The following is an 18,387-nucleotide window of genomic DNA, read 5'->3' on the forward strand; positions in this document are numbered from 1 at the left end:
AAATTAGACAGATAACTGAGAACCCGCAGATGTCACTCTCTAACGAGCTTTTAGATGTTTTATGAAGTTCCAAGGATTGTCTATGTAAGAGGAAATATATATGTTGTAAACGCCTATAAGAGGCCACTTGGCATCCTGGTGTGAGTCGGTCATTTCGCTGGTGAAATAAAAGGTTTGTTTTCCTGGAGTCCGTGTCCGGAGTCCATTCCTGGTTTCCCAGAACTCAAAGAGCCGTTTCCTGCAACATTTATCTGGTGCATTGGCCGGGAAACCGGGTGTGACCGCTGTGACAGGGGGCAACACTACGAGCAATTGTTGTCATTCCACCGACACACACAACTTTGTTTCTGTTCAATACATTTGTTTATTATAATTTTACTTTTAAAAAGATTACATTTATAGAAACAAGAAATAGTAAAAAGGTAGAAATGCGATTGGTCAGGAAAAAGACTTGTCTGGAATGTGGAGGCGGAGTCGTACTATACAATACACAACATGTTACATTATTATAACAAAGTATTGTAGAAAAGATCACACCATAGAAAATGGGGGAAAAGGAGAAAATAAACCCAGATATTAAGGAGAAGTTTGTGTAAGAGGAACACCTTAACAATCACCACCATTTTATTCTCCAGGGCCTCTGCATTCAGATAATATATGTTTGGGGGTTTTACAAATCTTCAGGCCCAAAATGTGCAAAAATAATGCAAAAACATCTCTGAGAGTGAAAGGGTTAATGTGAGCTAGACGGGATCACTCTGCTGTGCTCACACATTAGAGCTCCCCCTAGCTGCAGCCTGGTAATAACATTGCTAGGAGGTCTATTCATTTATCTGGTACATACTTCCCATCTTTCTCCTGACATTTAGGGGTCTATTCATAAAATATTTGCATAGAAATTCACCCGGGGAAAGTCCATGTGCATTCCTTCTGTGTGAATGGGGGAAAGATGAACGTTATTAGGATATTTGCTGTGCTGGTCGAATGGTTTCCATTCATTTAAAATGGAAATGATTGCATTTGGCCACTAGATGGAGATAATTTCCATGGTACTTAGCGCCATCTAAAGGCCAAATGTGGTATTTTATGTCAATGGTCGGTATTAAAACTACAGTGACAGATTTTTGCCACTAGATGGAGCTGATGATCCAATATTTGTCATGATTGGATAAATGCGTGTCACAATCGTTCTACAATTTGTTTTAAAATAGATCCCTAAATGTCTGTGAAATCTTCCACCACAAAATGTACTCAGCCAATGAGAGGTAATGACTCCATTGTTATTTTAAAAGGCCTAGAGGACTGCCTTTTAAGTGGTGGGGTTAACGTGTTTCGTCCTGGAAGACGATTTGAGAAAACAGACCTCTTGCAGAGTTTACACCACAAAATGTACTCAGCCAATGAGAGGTAATGACTCCACTTTTATTTTTCTCCTGCTATCGATGGCCAATACGGTACAACACTTCATCCATGTCTTTGGTGATCTCCTTATCAACTGTTTCTTACATGGTGAAGATCAGCCATGGAGTATATCTGAGGTGTATATCAGGGTGTGCTTCTTCCCCACATATCCAGCCTGTCGGGTCACCTGAGACCAGGTGACAGATGCACTCTGTAGGAATTGGAAGTGCACCGCTAGGTTGCAATGGATTGAACCCTGGGAGGTTCAGGAAGCAGGTCTACTGGATCACTAACACAGATCCCACTGGGAGCTAGAGCATAGATTTCCCAGGGTGCGGAGTCTAAGAGCCAGCAGGTGTTCACCAGAGCCTCTAGTGGTGAGGATGGACTGAGCTGCAGTCTGGCTCCAGGTCGCGGCCCCCAGGGTCTCACAGCTCACGCTCACAGTAGACTATAGAAGAGGAAGGAGTCAGCAGGCTGGAACAAGGAAAGTAAGGGATAAGCCAAATGTCAGGGCAACTAGCAGACAAGGATAAACATAACACGCCAAAGGTCAGGGTCACAAGCAGACAGGGAAAGTTGGGAACAGGCCAAAGTCGGTAACTGGAATAAGACATAGAAAACACAGCGAGTACACACGAAAGGTAACACACAATGGTTGATCAGCACTGCTGGCTTGCAGTGCACAGGTTAATATAGGGTTCCCTGATAGGGCCTGGGGTGGGGCCATGCTTAGAGGAGAGGTTATAAGACCAGTCAGGTGTGAGTGGCTGGCCTCTTAGTCTGAACACAGGAGGAGAAGGTAAGCTGACAGAGAAAGATTATTGCATAACCATGACACAGCAACATTCATATACAAGACATTTACCGGACTCACTAATACACCTCGAAGGTTGTGTGGGACCCCTGATGTACAGGAAGACAGGACTTCAGTGAGGAACATTTCCCTCACTCAGGACAGGAAAGTGGCATCTCCCCCCGTGTGAGATCTCTGATGTGTGTTAAGACTAGACTTCCGTGAAAAACATTTCCCGCACTCAGGACAGGAATACGGCTTCTCCCCGGTGTGCGATCTCTGATGTCTGTAAAAACTGGACTTATCTGAAAAACATTTCCCGCACTCAGGACAGGAATACGGCTTCTCCCCCGTGTGAGATCTCTGATGTATGTAAAGAGTGGACTTCTCTGAAAAACATTTCCCACACTCAGAACAGGAATACGGCTTCTCCCCTGTGTGTGATCTCTGATGTGTGGAAAGCTTGGACTTCTTTGAAAAACATTTTCCGCACTCAGGACAGGAAAAAGGCTTCTCACCCGTGTGTAATCTCTGATGTGTATAAAGACTGGACGTCTGTGAAAAACATTTCCCACACTCAGAACAGGAATACGGCTTCTCCCCCGTGTGAAATCTCCGATGTGTATAAAGATGGGACTTCTGTGAAAAACATTTCCCGCACTCAGAACAGGAATATGGCTTCTCCCCCGTGTGCAATCTCTGATGTCTGTAAAAACTGGACTTATCTGAAAAACATTTCCCGCACTCAGGACATGAATAGGGCTTCTCCCCCGTATGAGATCTCTGATGTATGTAAAGAGTGGACTTCTCTGAAAAACATTTCCCACACTCATAACAGGAATACGGCTTCTCCCCCGAGTGCAATCTCTGATGGCTGGAAAGATGGGACTTCACTGAAAAACATTTCCTGCACTCGGGACATGAATACGGCTTCTCACCTGTGTGAGATCTTTTATGCTCATTAAGATTGCATTTTAAACTGAAACATTTCCCACACTCAGAACAGGAATGCGGTTTCTCCCCCGTGTGCAATCTCTGATGTCTGTAAAAACTGGACTTATCTGAAAAACATTTCCCGCACTCAGGACAGGAATACGGCTTCTCACCTATGTGAGATCTTTTATGCTCATTAAGATTGCATTTTAAACTGAAACACTTCCCGCACTCAGTACAGGGAAACTTCTTATCTGTTGGAAAAACGGCACCGTCCCTCACAGTCTGAGGTTCCTCAGGATAAGAGGAATACGATGGTCCGGCTCCGTCCCGCACAATCTGAGGTTCCTCAGGATAAGAGCAATACGATGGTCCGGCACCGTCCCTCACAGTCTGAGGTTCCTCAGGATAAGAGGAATACGATGGTCCGGCACCGTCCCTCACAGTCTGAGGTTCCTCAGGATAAGAAGAATACGATGGTCCGGCACCGTCCCGCACAGTCTGAGGTTCCTCGGGATAAGAGGAATACGATGGTCCGGCACCGTCCCTCACAGTCTGAGGTTCCTCAGGATAAGAGGAATACGATGGTCCGGCACCGTCCCTCACAGTCTGAGGTTCCTCAGGATAAGAGGAATACGATGGTCCGGCACCGTCCCTCACAGTCTGAGGTTCCTCAGGATAAGAGGAATACGATGGTCCGGCACCGTCCCTCACAGTCTGAGGTTCCTCAGGATAAGAGGAATACGATGGTCCATCTACACTGTGTGGTGCCGGATGGACATTTGAGGTAGTCGGGTTTTCTTCTGGACTATACTGTGTGATGTCCTCATCTTCTACTTTACAGTCTGGAGACAAAGTGAGACAATCCTCTGAGGTTTTCCTCATCTCCCGTCCATCTACTAAAATAGAAATACAAAGATTATTACTAGACATGAGCAGATTGGTTCCCCTAAACCAGGACTCCGCCCACATCAGGCAGCTTTGTCTCTGAGGATCTTACAATTCCCCCCTCAAGGTAACTAGTAAATGGGTCCTCTGATCTCCTACCAGTTCATTTCTTTATTCATGGACCTTAGTCAGAGAGTGAGGAAACAACGAGAACTGTCTTTTATAGGAGTGACAGTGATGAGGGGATTATAGGATGAGTGTCAGGAGTATGTAATGTACAACATAGAATATATAATGCAGGGGTTAGGAGTATGTAATGTACAACAGAGTATATAGTGTAGGGGTCAGGAGTATATAATGTACAACATACAGTATATAGTGCAAGGGTCAGGAGTATGTAATGTACATGTAGCACCCTGGTGTTTAGGAAGGGTGACTAATAAATTTAGTTTGCGAGGTGGTAGTTATCCTTGCTGATTGTTAGGAGATCTACTGATTCCTCTTTAACGTTGGATTGCTGCACCTTTTCTCTTCTGTCACTGATCATGAGCCACTGGCGTGGCAGGAAAAAAGCCAAGCTCCCCTGACCCTGTCCTAGTGCCATAGTCGCACAGGTACTCATTGATGACCCTCTGCTGCGTGTGCAGCCGCTGCAGCATGGCCAACGTTGAGTTCCATCTGGTGGGCATGTCATAGATGAGGCGGTTCTTGGGCAGGTTGTATTCCTTTTGGAGGTCAGCCAGCCGAGCACTGGCATTATATGACCGGCGGAAATGCACAGACTTTCCTGGCCTGCCTCAGGAGATCCTGTAAGCCCGGGTACCTGCACAAGAATTGCTGCACCACCAAATTAAGGACGTGAGCCAAACAGGGAACATGGGTGAAGTGTCCCTGTCGGAGAGGAGGTTGGTGCCATTGTCGCAAACCACCATTCCTGCCTGAAGCTGGTGTGGCGTCAACCACCTCTGAGCCTGCCCCTTCAGAGCTGACAGAATCTCTGCCCCAGTGTGGATCCTGTCTCCTAAGCACACCAGCTCAAGCACCGCATGGCATCTTTTTCGTGCTTGTGTAGTCCCTTGAATGCCTACGGAGCACCGCTGGTTCCGAGGACAAATCTATAGAGGAAGAGGCCATGGAGGAAGAAGAGGAGAGGGTGGAGGAGAGAGGTGTGCCAAAATCACCACTAGTAGCATTTTGGAGGCGTGGTGGCGGAACAACCTCCAACACTACTGCACCCTGTCCTGCATCCTTCCCAGCTGCCAGCAGAGTCACTCAATGCGCGGTGAAACTTAGGTAACGTCCCTGTCCATGCCTGCTTGACCATGAGTCAGCGGTAATATGCACCTTACCACTGACCGCCCTGTCCAGCAAGGCCAAGACATTGCCTTTCACATGCCGGTAGAGAGCCGGAATCGCCTTCAGTGAATAAAAGTAGCGTTTGGGAACCTGCCACTGAGGTACAGCACATTCCACAAATTCACGAAAGGGGGCAGAGTCTACCAGCTGAAAAGGCAGCAGTTGGAGTGCTAGTAATTTAGCCAAGCTAGCATTCAGCTGCTGGGCATGTGGATGGCTGGGACAGAATTTCTTTTGCCAGTTTAGCAACTGGGGTAGGGAAATTTGCCTGCTACAATTGGACATTGGTGTAGCGATAGCAGATTGCCCACAAGTACTTGTCACACCTAATTCTACAGCTTCATTCCTCTCAGTGCATGTTTCTGAGAGAACTGAAGGTATAGTGGGATTGGAGATCCCAGCTGATGAGGAGCAAGGAGAGGTCCGCTTTGTTCTTTGGTGTGGGTCTTTTAAGTATGCTTGCCAACGGACTGCATGGGAGTTCGACATATGTCTGGTCAAGCATGTGGTGCCCAAGCGGCTGCTGTTTTGGCCACGCTTGATACACTTCAGACATATGTTGCAAACAGCAACGGTGCGATCTGCTGCACACGTCTCAAAAAAGGCCCACATCAAAAAACTTTTGGAAAACGCGCGGAGTCAGTCACTGCGGTGTGATGCTGTTGGTTGGCTGCCCTTAAGCTGGCCCCTGGAGGGCATTCTGCCTCATTGGAGATGTGCCTCCTCATCCCCTCTCCTATCAGGCACCCACGTAGAGTCAGTGACCTCATCATCCTCTCCCACTTCGTCACTGGAGCAAATCTGGCAGTATGCAGCAGCTGGGGGAACATAACTGCCAGTTTGTTGTCCTTCTTGGACACCCCCTCTCTCTAGGCTCACGTTACTGCCTTCCTCAATCTGGGTACCATCATCGGAGCCTTCAAAATGCTGCGCATCCTCCTGCAGCATGTACCCAACACTGTGGTCGAACAGTTCGGGGGACTCCTCAGGGCATGATAGTGGGGCTAGGGAAGGAGTGACTGATGACATTGAGCCGATGGAAGAGGTTTTGCATTGGCAGCCAAAGTACTCTGAGCCTGGGTGACAGAGGATGAGGACGGCTTGGTCATCCACTCTACCAACTCTTCTGCATGTTGTGGCTCAACAGCCAGCTGATGAAAAAAGGGACAAGCGTGCCCCACGGCCACGTGCTGAGGATGCACCGTATCCACGACCAGCACTGTTGGCTGCAGACACAGAGCCTGCTTGCCTTCTTTTAGTGGCCTGTGAGCATCTGCCTCTCCTTTTTGGCCTTCCAGAAATACTGTATTTGATGTATTTGTAATGTATTTGAATAGGTACACCAGGAATAGCCTGCAGTGAGATGTAGCTGAACAAAGCTGGGATGTATATATATACTGATTCAGAATATACTGCAGCTAACTGAATCAACTGCCTGCCTGTAGTATATTAGGAAGAGAACAACAGGAACGGTCTGCAGCGAGATCTAGCTGCACAGGATACAGTACTCAATATATACTGCAGCTAACTGAATGATGATCTGCCTGCCTGTAGTATATTAGGAAGAGAACAACAGGAACGGTCTGCAGTGAGATCTAGCTGCACAGGATACAGTACTGAATATACTGCAGCTAACTGAATGAACTGCCTGCCTGTAGTATATTAGGAACAGAACAACAGGAATGGTCTGCAGTGAGATCTAGCTGCACAGGATACAGTACTGAATATACTGCAGCTAACTGAATGATCTGCCTGCCTGTAGTATATTAGGAACAGAACAACAGGAATGGTCTGCAGTGAGATCTACCTAACTGAATAAACTGCCTGCTCAAAGTAAATGAAATGACACTCTCTCTATCTATCTCTCTATAACGCCAGCAACACACTACACAGGGCCGACGTGCAGGCGGCCTTATATAGCATGGGGCGTGTACTTAACCCCCTCATCCATAATTGGCCAAAGGCACCGTGATTGGCCAAAGCATGCGGGTCATAGTGCATGCTTGGCCAATCATCAGCCAGCAAACCACTGCGAAGACGCAGTGCATTATGGGCCGTGACGCGCCTCTCGAATTTGGCGCGAATGGCCCATAATGTTCGATCTTCGTCGAACAATCGAATAGCCGAGTTTAAATCAAACTCGCGTTCGACTTGAACTCGAAGCTCATCCCTAGTATTGTACAACATAGAGTATATAGTGCAGGTATCAAGAGTATGTATTGTACAACATAAAGTATATAGTGCAGGGATCAGGAGTATGTAATGTACAACGTACAGTATATAGTGCAGGGGACAGGAGTATGTAATGTACAACATAAAGTATATAGTGCAGGGATCAGGAGTATGTAATGTACAACGTACAGTATATAGTGCAGGGGACAGGAGTATATAATGTACAACATAGAGTATATAGTGCAGGGGTCAGGAGTATGTAATGTACAACGTACAGTATATAGTGCAGGGGACAGGAGTATATAATGTACAACATAGAGTATATAGTGCAGGGGTCAGGAGTATGTAATGTACAACATAGAGTATAATTAGGGTCAAGACTCATGATATTGGTAATCAGTAATGGGTTATATGTTCATCAGAGACAAGTTGCAGAGGTCCCACACCGCTGCCTCCCATCTCCTGAGACTGCACTCAGTGACTTGGGTCTGAGACTATACAGACATATCCCTCCCCCCGGCACAGCCAGCAAATAACAGAGCAAGTAACCCCAGGAGAATTCTTATGTCAGAGATCTTGCTAGACCTGGGCATGGGGCAGAAGACCCAAGGTACATACCCCAGGTGCCTGGGTCAAGCAACACCTATAGTGAAAATCAACATTTTGCTGCCAGCTGAACCCCAGAATCTCCATAAATCCAGTCTAGATACATAAATTGTGTCTGCAGCACAGAGAAGGAAGATTATCCGAGAGAAATACAGGAATACAGGACGGGGAACACAGCTCAGGAAAGTGACCAGGGTATTACAGGCTGATATCATCCAGTCCCCGCCCTACTCTAGACCAATCAGTGAGCAGTATGGGTGGAGGAATGTATTTAGTGTTAATGACCCACCTGTGCTGATCTCTGTAGGAGTGTCCTCCTCTATAAATGTCCCCGTTATTCCATCCTCCTCCATAGACTGCTGATCATCCCTCACATACCTCTCTTCTTCTTCTGATTTAACCTCAAATTCTATATCAATTGGATCTCCACTCTAAATCAAGAAAATGAGAGAGAATATCATCTGTAAAATATAAGCTTACATACAAAATACACACATCATCTTCACCAGTCCATGTTTTAGATGTTCCATCCCACCAACCTTGTAACAGTGAGGGATGGTGTGACCTTCCTGTGTGGAATCCCAGGAATACAGAGGACGGGGACATCTCTCTGGTGGGTTCCTGGTATTAGGTGGCTCCATCATATCCCTGTGTCCTTCTGAAAACACCTCCATCACTCCATACTCCTCATCCTCCTCTTTATATGCTTCTTTAACAACAATATTATCATCCCCGAGGTTTCCACTCTGAATATATAATAAACATTCATTTTAATAAACATGTTTGTGTATAAATCAGAACCACCAATAATTGTTCCTCATCTACCTGATGATGGTGAGGGATGGTGTGATCTTCCTGTGTAAAATCCCGGGAATACAGAGGACGGGGACATCTCTCTGGTGGGTTACTGTAGCTGGATGTCTCCACCATGGTGTCCTGGTACAGATCTTTGTGTTCTTCCTCCATCACCCCATCCTCATCATCTTCCTCCTTTATCTCTTCTTTAACCTCAACTTTAGGATCTCTCAGGTTTCCACTCTGAATATATAATAAAAATGACATCAATGGTAACAATGTAGATAATGTACAGATCCTAATGATACTATCAGTGATTGTTCCTCATCTACCTGATGATGGTGAGGGATGGTGTGACCTTCCTGTGTGGAATCCCGGGAATACAGAGGACGAGGATATCTCTCTGGTGGGTTCCCATTACTGGATCCATCTGTAGGAAACACACACACTGACTGAATACATTGTTTCTATGTGTTTATCAGATGATGGGGGATCTAGGTGGAGCCTCCGTACTGCTCTCTCCTTTACAATAAAGTCTCCTCTTACCCGGTGATGTGAGGGGCGGCTGATTGTCCATCATGACGTCCTTGTAGAGATCCTTGTGTCCTTCTAAATACTCCCACTCCTCCATGGAGAAATAGACAGTGACATCCTGACACCTTATAGGAACCTGACACACACAATGATACAGTCACCATCCAGACACATCCCTTGTGTTGAACCTTCACAGACATCAGGAATAGTTATTTCCCCCTCCATAAAGATTATAAATTCAAACATACGTCTTATAAGTTCACCTCTAAATAAACCCCCCAACCCGTATTATCGTATAATCCCTTAGTGTAGACTGAAAAGGTGAAATTGATGGAAGAAAAAACACATTTCCGAGATGAAGAGAATGAGGAACACATGAGTACAAAAGAGGGACTTTGTTGGGAATGAGGGACAGACCCTCCAGATCAGGGACAGTTGGGAGCTATATGTGTGTATCATCATCTGCTGGAGATAAAAGACATTACAGTGACTATGGAGGAAGAGGACGGACATGACGGGGGGTTGGGTGTAAATACAAAATAAGATCTTATTACCTCCTCTGCTCCCGATTCCAGTGATGTTTTCAGAAAAGGTTCCACCTGCTAATGGCACTGTCAGACATTTGGTGTGCAGTACTGATGTCCACCAGCGGGTGTCTCCTGGCAGTCTGGGACTGTCAGGTGAGCTTTCTCCTGCTGGTGGTACTATGTGATCTTTGGGCCGCAGTACTGACGTCCACCAGCGGGTGGTTCCTGGCAGTGTGGAGCCGACACCATCTCCTGCGATCAGGCGTCACCTGAGCCTGATTGCAGATGTGTACAAATACCCGGCAAACACACACACACCTTGTCTTGGTATCTTCCTTGCGCCCTGACCTTAACCTGAGAGCCTTGTACCCTGAACCTGATCCTGTCCCTGAACCCTGTGTACCTGAACCTGTCCCTCCTGTGGCCCTGTTATCCTTACCTTTGCCCTGCAGCCTTATCCACCCATCCCCTCCTTGTCCTGTTTGCTCCCTGTTCCCATCTGCTGACCTCCCGTTGATGACCCTGGCCTGGCAACGTTTATGATATATATATATATTTGTCTGGTTATTGTTATTTGTGGGTCTCTGTCTGTGATTTGGTTGGTTGTGCACTGTATTATATTGGAGGTGGTTGTGTTTATATTTGTCACTTATCTTTAATAAATCACAATATTCTCACTTATATACGTTTGGTTTCCTCTGTTGTTGTCCACGCAGTTCTGGTCTCACCTGATACGTGGCAGATGTCTCCTCGCTACTTCCTACCTCATGGAACTTCCTGTCTTTATCTAATATCACTTCCTATTTGTAGCTGACATCATTTCCTGTCTTCCATAGAGACTTCCTGTCTCTATGGTAGAAGTGAGAAGATCACCACCTCGTGGAGCTCAAAGGAACTGCAGCCCCAAGAAACGTCTCGTAGTGTCAACACGGCCTTGTGCTGGGTGTGTATGTACTGTATATCCTTATAGATGGGGTCATCTCCATTCCCACCAAGGGGGGAGAGAAATATATTACTGCCTAATCCAGTCTTTCTCAGCCAGGGTTCCTCCAAAGGGTTCTAGGGGTTCCTTGAGCAATGGACAATTTCTGTCTCTCACTAACAACTGACATCAATGATCTGTAAAGAGGGCAGTCTTCCTACTGATGACGATGTAAGAATGTCCCTCTATCACTGACCACTGATATAAGGGGGTCCTTCTCTCATTGGTCACCAATGTAAGGGACCACTACACTGACCACTGATATAACAGGTTCTTCTCCCATTGGTCACCAATGTAAGGGACCGCTACATTGACCACTGATATAAGGGGGTCCTTCTCCCATTAATCACCAATGTAAGGGGCCACTACACTGACCACTGATATAAGGGGGTCCTTCTCTAATTGGTCACCAATATAAGGGACCACTACACTGACCACTGATATAAGGGTGTCCTTCTCGCATTGGTCACTAATATAAGGGACCACTACACTGACCACTGATATAAGGGGGTCTTTCTCCCATTGGTCACCAATGTAAGGGACCACTACACTGACCACTGACATAAAGGAGTCCTTCTCCCAATGGTCACCAATGTAAGGGACCACTACACTGACCACTGATATAAGGGGGTCCTTCTCCCATTGGTCATCAATCTAAGGGACCACTACACTGACCACTGATATAAGGGGGTCCTTCTCCCATTGGTCACCAATGTAAGGGACCACTACACTGACCACTGATATAAGGGGATCCTTCTCCCTTTGGTCACCAATGTAAGGGACCACTACATTGACCGCTGATATAAGGGGGTCCTTCTCCCATTGGTCACCAATGTAAGGGACCACTACACTGACCACTGATATAAGGGGGTCCTTCTCCCATTGGTCACCAATGTAAGGGACCACTACACTGACCACTGATATAAGGGGGTCCTTCTCTCATTGGTCACCAATGTAAGGGACCAATAAAACGACCACTTAAAATAAGCTCTGGGTTTGGATTGAACCCATGTTTGAACAGAATTTGGCGAATGGCTGAAGTAAATAGGTGTTCAGCTAACTGCAACTTTTGGCTGCAGTATTAGTACCGCCTCTAAATGTGGCAGCTTCTTGCTCAGGTTGGTTGATAGGAGGTTGGTTGTCACAAGTGTCCTAACACCCAGTGATGTAAATCCACCAGGCTTATTCAGCTGACAACTGGGGATTTGCTGGTTGGCCAGTGAATGTAAATGTTAATAAAAGTACGAAAAAAACTGTATGGACCCCCCACCACCAAGAAATTTATACTAGAGCCTTATTAGAGCATGCAGCCTGACTGGGCAGGGAAGGGTGGGGGGTGGGGAGTGAGCATGCCTCCTCCTGAACCATACCAAACCACATACCCTCAACATGGGGAGATTATCTTGCCAAGTCTATTCCGTCCTGTTTGTTAAGTTGAACAAGTCCAATGTATGAGCTCGTATCGGGGAACATGAGGAATCTGTACAACATAAGACATCGGGAAATGTATAGGGATGGTGAACCCGCGCAGTGGAAGTAAAGGCTTATTTGGTGAAGTTTGGAACTGCTGCCTCCCAACAAGCAGTCACCCTAAATGGGGACAGCTGAGATATATTGAGAATGATAGAAGGGTTTGGCGCTGTTCCTATTTAGTTTCCTACCTTCATATAGGTTACTAGATACAAATAAAAATATAGATTCCTAGGTGCACCGTGCATATGTCAAATATTAAATACAAATTAAAAATATGAATTCCTAAGTGTACCGTGCATATGTCAATTAAATATTCTGCTGCAATATTGTACAATCATAGGTGATACATAAACATTGAATACGTAACTTAAATATGTGGTATTACTAAAGAGGGAGGGGGGGAGGGGAGTGAGATGGGGAAGGGAGGGGGTGTAGGAGATCTGCTCCTGAGGAAAAATTGGCAATGACAAGATAAAGTGCAAACGTGCTTCAAAAAAATTCTTTAGTATGTCTCTTGTGCAATTTCTTGTGCTGTGGTAATAATCCTTCACTTATAATATCTCCTTGCTCTGAAAGTGCAGCCACTCACCAGATCACTTCACCCCTGCGGGGGTAGTAGGCAGTTACAGTTTTTGCGCCACTGTACAGCGATCGCTGGCGGGCTCAGGATCGTGGTATATCATATGTAAAGAGAGAGGGAATGCCCATAGCGTAAAATTGCTTTTAAAAGGTTTTATTACACAAAATGGAAGGGTACTCACACTTTTGCAGTAAAAATCAAGCGAAATGGTAAAAAACGTCAAAACCGTCACAAATGTCCTTCAGTGCTGGTACAGGAGGTGATGTTTGGGAAGCACAAAAGTGTGAGTACCCTTCCATTTTGTGTAATAAAACCTTTTAAAAGCAATTTTACGCTATGGGCATTCCCTCTCTCTTTACATATGATATACCACGATCCTGAGCCCGCCAGCGATCGCTGTACAGTGGCGCAAAAACTGTAACTGCCTACTACCCCCGCAGGGGTGAAGTGATCTGGTGAGTGGCTGCACTTTCAGAGCAAGGAGATATTATAAGTGAAGGATTATTACCACAGCACAAGAAATTGCACAAGAGACATACTAAAGAATTTTTTTGAAGCACGTTTGCACTTTATCTTGTCATTGCCAATTTTTCCTCAGGAGCAGATCTCCTACACCCCCTCCCTTCCCCATCTCACTCCCCTCCCCCCCTCCCTCTTTAGTAATACCACATATTTAAGGCTGGCCATACACTATTCAATTTTCCTGTTCAACTTTCCTTTAGATTTACCAAAACCATATAATAGGAGGTCAAACCTAAACACTTTCAATGTGTATGCAATCAGGCAGGCCCTTGTACTACATAGTTGAAGGTAAATCTAAAGAAAATTGAACAGGAAAATTGTATGGTGTATGGCCAGCTTAAGTTACGTATTCAATGTTTATGTATCACCTATGATTGTACAATATTGCAGCAGAATATTTAATTGACATATGCACGGTACACTTAGGAATTCATATTTTTAATTTGTATTTAATATTTGACATATGCACGGTGCACCTAGGAATCTATATTTTTATTTGTATCTAGTAACCTATATGAAGGTAGGAAACTAAATAGGAACAGCGCCAAACCCTTCTATCATTCTCAATATATCAGGAAATGTATATCTGTCTGCAGAACACAGGGGAGATTTTGGAACTCTAATTTATGGTCACCTGGAAATAATGAAAAGGAGAAAGTCCATCCAAACCGTGAGATTGGTCAGAGACTAATTGGTATCATTCTGGGCATTGCCAGACTAGGTCTTGGTGACAGAGTGAAGGGTGGTGCTGCTCATGCTATATGTAACCCTCATCTACATCATGGACAGCTTCTTCAGCTTCTTAGTAAATAGGATGAAAATCTTCACAATCCTAAAGAAGAGGTTGGGGGCCCTGAGTGGTCAGAGAAAGGCCCAGCACCCCAATGTGATAACAAAAGCCTGCCACCACCCTCATTTATAGCTGGCTACCGCAGTAAGCGGCATTGGAAGGCTAAAACAGGTACCAAAGTCTGGGGAATGCCCAGGATAAAACCAAAGCCTACTTACCACCAGCTTGCAGACAACCAAATTGACCTGTCTAACAGTACGCGTTAAAAAAAGGGGTTTAGTCCGCACGCATTTGCATACGCATGCGTGAGCCACAGAGCCACGTCACGGCACCCTTGTATCTGTGGTCCTAACACTAAACTATGAGTGTCCCCACAGTGGAGGCACATGCATTTTAATGAATAAATGAGAGCAGCCATTGTGCTATTGCTGGGTGTTTGGTGTGCTCCTGTACCTTTAAGGAGGGGTGGGCTCACTTTCAGTCCACCTGCTCTCATTTATCCATTAAAATGCATGTGCCTCCACTGTGGGGACACTCATAGTTTAGTGTTAGTGTCCACAGTCTCTGACCTTCTCTTGTATCATGTCCTCAGTCTGTAACTATTTCTTGTATCATGTCCGCAGTCTCTAACCATCTCATGTATCATGTCCTCAGTCTCTAACTGTAAAGAACATAGCACATATCATGAGGGACTCCATTTTAGTTCTAGGGAACCATTTTATGTTTCACAGGAAAATTGAGAAAACTCAAATATGAGTTTTAACTGAAACCCACATTATCTTTAAGCTGTTATCTATAGAAAACCTTCTCAAGGTTGCCTATACATTTTAGCTAGAATATGGAGTTTGGCCTAGCTCATGTTTGTTCTTGATAAGATTAGTGTGTCCTTCACTTGTTAAGAAATACATATATAGTAGAAATGATGCAAGATTTTGTCTTATAACACCAGCTAATAGTTAAATATTAACTGAACCTATTTTCATTTCAATGACATGTATAAGGTTAGTAAAACTCCTCCCATCCCTCAAACTGCATAAATACTGTCCCTTTTGACCAATACAAATTAGATGTCATAAAGTGGCTAAGCAAACCTGTCTCCTGTGTCACTTTATTGATATCTCCAGGCCTGGGGGTCAACGGAGGTCTTCCTGCATTACCTGAACCTATCTGGGTGGTCTTAGAAGCCGTAATTGCCTACAATCTGGGGGCTCGCCGGGATAAAAAGCCAAATAAAATCATATCTGAAGGTAAGTCTTCATTTTGTCTTTATTGACGAAATATTTCTTGCCTCAGCTCTGATTAAAGCTTTTTAGACCCGTAAATTAGTAGGGGATAAGAACCACGCCAGAGGTTAATATTAGAGGGTTTTTGGGAAACCCACAAAGATAAGCAGTACTGCATACACATATATAGAGACATTCCTTTTGGGAAGGGATATGAAGTGGTTAATGAGGAAATAGACTCCGGTGACCCCAAAATCCTTTGCTTTTTCTTATCTATCGCATTAGAAGTTATAAGATAATCTGTTGTGTGTGTGTGGGTCAGAAGACTGGGTGGTAAGAACAGTCGGCTCCCACTGTCAATATGGGTCAGAAACAAGGTAAAGAAGATCCTCCCCCTCTTCCCAATCCAGGAGAAACGTGTAAGGATTTTGTAGCCAGAATTTGTGGTACTAATTATGAATTCATAGTCCCATGGGTTTCAAATTTAGCGGGATGGACTGAAGCCATACACAGTGTAGACCCCTTTCCCCGGGATGGCGCTAATGATGAATTTCACATAGATATGATAAAAGGATTGTGTTTAGGAGATAAGAGAGCTTTCCCTTGGTACCCCGGGGATCCTCAATGGGATATGGATTATATGGAAAAGGGAGGAGAGAACTGGTTAAAATACGCCCCATATTGGTTTCAGAGGGATAATAAGAAACAGAAAAAGCCCACCAAATGTTTAAGTAAGGAAGATTATGACCAGAAACATAGAGAAGAAGCCGATAAAAAGAGATTTGTCCCTGACCCAATAGCCCCACCCCTGCCAATAGTCAGTCATCCTCCACCCGCATATGTACATGTCTATCCAAGTTTAAGAAAGGAAGATATTGATCTTCTGGCTGGACATTATGCAACCAGACAACGGCAGGTCCCCCCCGCTCCACAACCACAACAGCAGATCCCTCCCACTCCACAACAAGATAGACAGCACCCACAGAGGGCCCGAGTCGAGGTAGGTGAACCAGAAGATGATAAGGGAGCTATAGGAGGGGTAGTTTCACCACCCGGCCAAGAGCAGGAGGAAGAAGACGTTAAAGGGGATAGAATACTTAGTCCCCCTAAAACAAAGAGTGGAACTGTATATAGTAACACTAACCTTCAAACACCTTTCATGACCATTGGAAATGAATTATTAAAAAAGGTAATAGACATTGAGGACATTGACAGGATAGTAAAACATTGCCCCAAACCCACCGCCTCTGCAGGTGGCACTTTAACTTACTTAAAAAAGGCCTGTAAGGGTAGAAATTACACACAGGAAGGCATGCGTCTTATCATTGATGGTATCATAGGACACACCAGTTCCTGGAACTGGACAAATGTTCCAAGTATAAACACTATTGACACTGGAAACGCGGGAGTATATGGGTTAAACACAGTACCAGGTAGGAACGCCATGTGGACAGAATTAGAGACTGAAATGATGAGAGTATTTAAAAATAAAAGTTCCCTCCCTACTGCCATAGCATGCAAACAAAAGTCAGGAGAAACTGTAGTTGAATTCTGGAAAAGGTTTCATGAAAATTGGACAACAGAAGCTGGATTAGCTACAACTACTGATGTGGGAGCTTTGTTTATTCAAACTTTTATGAATAATCTAAAACCCCAGTTCGCCTTGGTGGTGAAACAGATGATATCTGAATGGACCACACAGACGATTGACCAATTTCAGGAAACTTTAATACAGAAAGAAGCAGCAGGGTGTTTTGATGTAATAAAAGAGAAAGCAGTGAGTAGCCTTTATCAGGGTGGAGTGCGAACTCAGCCTCCCCAAGATAATGGTGGACAATGGGGCAGTGGAAACAGAGGCAGAGGAAGAGGAAGAACAAAAGGGAGAGGGCATGGTTTTTCCAGACCACCCCAGCAGTCCCGCACATGTTGTTTTAACTGTGGACAACAGGGTCACTGGAGAAATCAATGTCCTTATGAATGGAATAACCCAAATACTCAAGATCAAGATCAAATGCATACAAAGGGACCCCAATCTAGCCAACCGAATCAAGTTGCCCCAAAGCAACAGGGTCCCCGATTCCCTATACAGTGGAATCAACAGCAACTGAAATGAAGCTGCCCGGAAGGTAGTATCCCAGCATTTCCTTTGATCTCACACTCTTACAATGAACAACCAATTGTGACCCTATATGTCAAAAATAGGCCTGTTCCGTTTTTAACCGATTCAGGGGCAACTCGGAGCACCCTCAGTGAGGACTACTACAGAGGTGAGACTAAAATTGCTGAACCTTCTATGGGAATTAATGGGATACTTACCAAAACATACAAAACACCACCTTTACCAGTAAGTGATGTTGAAAGGGGAGGTGCAACAGTCTTGCATCATTGTTTCAGGATTATACCAAATTGTCCTGTGAATCTCTTGGGTAGAGATTTGATGGGAAAATTGGGTATAACACTGAAAATGACTACTGAAGGAGGGGTCTTCGTACACTCCAAGGTAATACCAATATATTACACTGAGGATAGTGATCTCCCTCCACCAGATGATCCGGTATGGTCAAAAAGCTCCTTGGATGTAGGTCTTATTTCTTGTACCCCATACAAGGCAGCTTTAAAATCATGGGCACAGCCGGTTTATCACAAACAATACCCCATTTCAAAAGAAAAAGAGGAAGGAGTGGCCCCAATGGTGGAAAGGTTCCTGCAGCTAGGAATTCTTAAAGAGACACTGTCACCCTACAACACCCCCATTAACCCAGTAATGAAGCCAGACGGCTCTTACAGGTTTGTACAAGACCTCAGAGCT

At 45.0% G+C, this 18,387-nt stretch overlaps 1 protein-coding gene across 1 annotated transcript in view; it reads right to left on the reverse strand.

The window, feature by feature from the left end:
- Positions 1 to 340: 340 nt before the first annotated feature.
- Positions 341 to 18,387, reverse strand: part of LOC141106811 (uncharacterized) — a 103,025-nt gene continuing 84,978 nt past the window's right edge. The window contains exon 6 of the mRNA XM_073597738.1: positions 341 to 4,105. Within this exon, the coding sequence (XP_073453839.1) occupies positions 2,354 to 4,105 (1,752 nt within the window). The 3' untranslated portion in view covers positions 341 to 2,353. The remainder of the gene's footprint in view (positions 4,106 to 18,387) is intronic.

This window comes from Aquarana catesbeiana, linkage group LG08 (genome assembly GCF_042186555.1).
Source record: "Aquarana catesbeiana isolate 2022-GZ linkage group LG08, ASM4218655v1, whole genome shotgun sequence".
In the NCBI taxonomy this organism is placed as follows: Eukaryota; Metazoa; Chordata; class Amphibia; order Anura; family Ranidae; genus Aquarana; species Aquarana catesbeiana.